The 5,796-nt window shown below is 36.9% G+C and overlaps 1 protein-coding gene across 1 annotated transcript in view; it reads right to left on the bottom strand.

The window, feature by feature from the left end:
• The window catches only part of Fmn2 (formin 2), a 292,978-nt gene that overhangs the window by 118,257 nt on the left and 168,925 nt on the right, over positions 1 to 5,796 (bottom strand). Inside the window, exons 10-11 of the mRNA XM_026789966.1 lie at positions 4,256 to 4,315; positions 3,614 to 3,734 (exon numbers count right to left, since the gene is read on the bottom strand). Of these exons, the coding sequence (XP_026645767.1) occupies positions 3,614 to 3,734; positions 4,256 to 4,315 (181 nt within the window). The remainder of the gene's footprint in view (positions 1 to 3,613; positions 3,735 to 4,255; positions 4,316 to 5,796) is intronic.

The raw sequence follows: 5,796 nt of genomic DNA on the forward strand, positions 1-5,796 counted from the left end.
CCTTTAGAGTCAAGTCTCTTGCCAACCCTAAAATGGCTCCCTTAATTAAGATATCTACTTCATAAAAGGGTTTTTTTTTTAATTTCACAGTTGTCCCAAGGAGCTATTTACTCCCTGTTTCTTCTAAAAATATTTTCTGTATTTCTTACCATCAGTTCAATATTAATTCAATTTTATCACATGAATAGGAAATGCTACTGAATGTTTACCACAGAGTATTATAATGCCTTGTTTATATACTTAACCATTTTTCTATATCTGATTAAAACAACTGCCTCTAAAAATGTGCAGACAGGCTATTTGAAACTTGTTAAAGCATTCCCTAAATTTGATTATGAAAAGCTAATCATTTTAGTGGTTGGAGCAATGAATCAGCAGTTAAGTACGTGGGCCGATTTTCCAGAGGACCCAGGCTTGATTCCCAGCACCCACATGGTAATTAACTACCCCACGTAACTCCAGCTCCAGAGGATCTGATACCCTCTTCTGCTTTCCATGAGCACTGGGCATTTATGTGGCACACAGACCCACACATTCAGGCAAAACATCCACCCACATATAATAAAAAAATAAATAAATCTAAACGTAAAGCAAATTAAACAATAGTTTTAAAGGACTACACAGATCAAGGTAGATACCATTTTTATAAGTACTATAACTTCATATAAAATAACCTCCAATTTGACCTCAATTTAATTATATGAACATGTCTATGCATAACCAAACCACACCTAACAGAAAGAAGTAACTTCCTGCATCGCTGATACAAAAACTCTATTTCTGATGGTACTTTATTTATCAAAAGTTGGAAATAAATTTTGATTCATAAAATTTCCTTCCTTCTGCCCAAATCATCTCCACTATGAAAGCAATCAGATTTTGAAAAGTAAAAGATATTTTTTTAATTCTCAGAATTTGACGCCACTTCGAACTAACCTGACTTGTCCAAACAACAGCAGCAACAACAACAAACGGTGAAAGTGTTTCATGAACTTGTTTCCTTGTGAGCTCAGAGGCACATCATGCTTGTGCCCCTAACCCAGTACCAAGCCTGTGTTCCTCAGAATGTGTTAGGTGTGCTCTCCTAGCCAAAGAGCCCACCACACATTCTGTGGAAAAAAAAAAAAAACAATGGGTGCTCTGTATAAAATAAACCAAAGAACTACTGCGCATCCCTCCACCGTACAATACTGTGATTTCCTCTCACAATTAAACTTAATGCTGCAGTTTCTGTATTTATTTGCTCATGAACCCCCCCTGTTATGGTTTGGATATGGCATGGCCCCCCAGAGATGCATGTATGGGAGGCTTGGTTTCCAGCCAGCAGTGTCTTGAGGGCATTGTCCTCCACAGTGTTTTCAGGGATTGATGAGCTCCTGGCTGAATGGGCTACTGACAGGTTGAAAGTCTTTGAAGGAAGTGGGTTATGGAATGTGTACCTTGTCCCCAAAATCATCTTCCTTCTTCTGTGCTTCTGCCTGCCATGAACTAAAGAGTTCTTGGGAAGCTCACACACTTCCCATTCTATGACACTGAATTGACATACCCCACAAAGAAGGGAGTTGCTAGGAAAATGTTACAGTTGCTGACCAATGGTACCGGTCTTTGAATACATTCATCTTTCCTCTCTGTAAACCACAAGCCTTCATGGCTGCTAACTCTTGTTTAACCTCTTGTTGTTTTTACATATGCTAAGATGATCCTCCATTATGTAGTTTTCTATAGCTGATGCATTGCTCTAGAAAACAACCGCTCAAGAGACATAGTGGAGGCGCTGACTCCTCATCCTTCATTCAGCCCATGACGTAACATTTGTCCTCTTGGGCTCCCAGATTTCTCTCACAATTAAATCTCGTATTTTCATGGCTTCATATACATTTAACACCAATGGGTTCTAAAGAGGATCTGTATGTTCATGTATCATATGTTTTCAGTTATATGTGTGTAAGTACATGTGTGAACATTTCTGTGTATGTGAAGGTATATATATATATGTGGGAACTGTACATCTGTGTGCATGTATGTACATGTCTGTGTGTGTATACGAATGTTTGAATATGTGTTTATCTGAGTGCTCACATGTAAGTGACTATGTGCTTGTTTGTGTAACTTCATATTTACTAATAACATCATTCCCCTTATTAATCATCTGTAAAGGATGAAATCTTAATTTTCGAGAATGGAGTGCTGAAGGATATATGAAGTTTTTTCCAGCCTCTCCAAAATGCTCCTGGCACCACACCACTGCGTATGTAAAGCCTAACTAAACAAAGACATAATTTTTAAATTGTCACAAACTCTATAATAGGAGTTCTTATGTAATGCTTTAAGAATTAATTAGTTTTCAATCATCTTTTTAAAAAGTATTTATTGGAAAGTTTATACATGTATGCAATATATCTTGAACATATCCAACCATCACAGCCCACCACTTGCAACTCTTCCCAGAACCCCTCATCATATCTCCCTCCCAACAACTTAAATATATGTTGCCATAACTTCCAATAAGAAGAAAACAGTCCTCATATACTTGTTAAATTCAGATAAGGCAAAGCTACCATTTCTTATCCTTAATCAATAGGTACCTATACACGCAATTGGAAAGGAACACAGATAAGGGACAGAACTGCAGCTCTTCTAACACCAGTAACTGTGTTTGGGAAACTGACCACATCTCACTAACACCTAATGTATACCATGTGAATATATAGGAACTTTAAAAATTGTGATATTTATTGAAATCCATTTAAATTTATCTGTGTCCAGAATATAACAGCCATAAATCTGGTGACAGATCAGGACCAACTCAGGTAAATGCATTTCCTGTTTTGAGACTGGGTCTCATAAAAATAGATCTTTTTATTTAAAATTCTGTGCAGAAGTGACTAAATCTTTATATCATTTACTAACACTATATCAAATGAAAATTCTATGTCACCTTATTTTCTCTTTGTCTAAACTTAATATAACTCAAAAAGAAGTGGAAATAGATTCCCAACACTATAACAAAAATAAATGGCACAAAAAGGAGGGAAGAAGTAAATTTTGGAAGACTATTTTCTTGCATGTTAATGTTACTGATTAAAGAAATTTGTGGAATTTCAGATAATCACTAATCAAAACTACATGATGTTAGGCTTTGTTGCCCACCATACAACAGTAAACACATGTGTCATTTAACCTCGTATGCACAGAAAACGCTTTGTTTTCACAAGTGTTCACGAGTCACAGAATTTTGGGCAAGTATATCAAAGGAGAACAGGCCGGAACTATTAATCTTTCAACAATGACAGGATTTGTGTCCAACCAAGATATGGAGGCTATCCAAGGGTTCTTGGCTACAAAATAAAAACAAAATGTGAACTTGTTCCCAGGGGGATGGACTGTGACTCAAATGGCAGACATGATTGGATAACTGAATTTCCAATGCCCAACTTTCAGAAGCGACGAAAAACAAAAATATGGGCATATTGTTCTTTTGCTATACATAAAGAGATTAAAAAAACCACTAAGTGAAGTTTCTGCCTAACTTATTTTAAAAATCCTTAAAAGTTTATCATCTATCATTATGATTATATATTTTTAAAAATGTAAGTTCAGGGTCATATGTTACCTTTCAGGTCTTTCTTTAGTTTTCTGAGATCTTTCTGAAAGTCTTCGAATTTCATCTGTGAGGCCTGGAACAGCTCCTGGGGCTCTGCCAGAGGGAAGACACACTGTTCCTTGCCAGCATCCTAATTAGCAAACACAATTTAAAACAAAACAGTGTGAAAAAGAGACAACAGGAATGGCAGCAACCCCAACAAGACAACTGGAAAAACACAACGGAATCATCCTACAGAGAGGATGCATGTGAGGCATGCACCACTGGGATGGCTCAATCAGCCAGAGTGCTTACTCTGCCATCCTCTAGGACCTGAGTTCAAATCTATGGCACCCATGGAAAGAGCCAATCATGGCTACGTGAGCCTTTAACCTCAGCATGGTGGGGGAGGTGGCAGAAATAAGATGATCTGAAACCTTGGACTAGACAGCTAATCAGCCTAGCTGAAATGACAAGCTTCCTGGCTACTGAGGGACTGCATCAAGAAAACAAGATGGAGAGCACAGAGGGAGGGGCCCCGAGTCTTGCTCCAGCCTCGGTATCTGCAAGTTAGCACAAACACACCATCACACTCATATCATGCACCGTACACACACACACAGATGCAAGGAAAGAAAATCAAAATAGAGCTGTATACAAAGTCGGTCTTACCTCATCAAAATTTCGAAGATAATATGAGACAATATACGACAAAAGGCTTCTGCTGTTGTCCTAGGCAGAAAGATCAAAGTAAGTAACACATCCTTAACAATTATCAAGTATTATTAAGTTTACAGAGTAAAGTAAATTACAAGGAGTACACATATAAACTTGGGAATATTCTGAGTGGTTTTATATTCTACATGGCCTTGATCATTGTATCTAAAGGGATGGCAGATTTGTTTCTTCCAGTGTAAGTGCCAAGTGGAAGCTTCCCTGTTTAAGAGAGGAGTCCAAACGTAAATAGTTTGCTGTTTTTATTTCCCTCCATCAGAAATGTAACTCAATGTTTATATGTTTTATTTAATGCATTTATTTTGAACTTGATTAGTACTTTTGTTCTTTTAAATGTTGCGTATGTGTTTTGCCTGCATGTATGTGTGTGCACCATGTGTGTGTTCGGTGCCTGTGGAAACCAGAAAAGGGCACTGGATTCCCAGGAACAGGAGTTACAGGTCTTTGTGAGCCTCCCTGTAAATGCTGGGAACAGAACTTGACTCTTCTAAGGAACAGCATGAAGTCTTAGTTGAGGAGTAATCTCTCCAGCCCAGCACTTAGATTTTCAAATATCATCATAATTAGATAATTGTTTGTAATCCCATATAAAGGATCTAGCCAGTGTTGCCATAATTAGACTGTAGTGTCTATTCTATAAATATTAGTGAGGAGTAAATACATTTACATTAGCATCCTAAAGAAAATTCCAATTCAAAATATCTTGCATAGATATTATGAGAGAACAATGGAAGCCTAATTATTAAATATTTTGCTTCTTGCCCCAGTATTTTTAATTTTAAGTTATTTTGTGATTATTGAAACTAAAAAATACAATTTAGTAGAGGGAGGAAGAGATATGAAGCAAGATAGAAAACACAATCCATCTTCATAAGTAATTTTAAACAATTTTGTTTATCAGAATATATTTTAGATCAATTTTTATAAGCTTAACATTATATTGCCCTTTTAATACTCAAATGTTATTTGCAAAAGTTGTCTCAGCAAACATCCATTTGGAAAGTAGATCTGTTTTTAGCACATATGATTTATTATGTCTATAAATCAGAAGTTTGCTTCTATGAAATGTTTATGATATAAATACAATAGCACTTGAATGCACATGTTTATTTGAGCACACATGAAAGGCATAAAAATGAACTGATGTGCGTGCACAAGAGAAAGCTAGCTGAGACTGCAGGCCTAGCACTAGGGAAGCTGAGGCGGGACTGCCTGGAGTTTGAGGTCAGTCTAAACTACTGAGACCTTGACTCAAAGCCAAACAAACAACAAACAAATAACCCCAAACTGGACTAACAAAAAGACTTTTATTCAGTTTCAGAAGTGCAGTGTCTGGCATAGCAGTTCCTGAGAAAAATGATGCTGAATTATTTGTGCATATGTGGAGAAACAATAAACAGTCAAGAGTCCTGACTGATTAGACACCAGAAGAAGCAACTCTCTCATAAGGACAATGACTGCATGCTGTATGTCTCTCA

The sequence above is a fragment of the Microtus ochrogaster genome, unplaced genomic scaffold (assembly GCF_000317375.1).
Source record: "Microtus ochrogaster isolate Prairie Vole_2 unplaced genomic scaffold, MicOch1.0 UNK35, whole genome shotgun sequence".
Lineage (NCBI taxonomy): Eukaryota > Metazoa > Chordata > Mammalia > Rodentia > Cricetidae > Microtus > Microtus ochrogaster.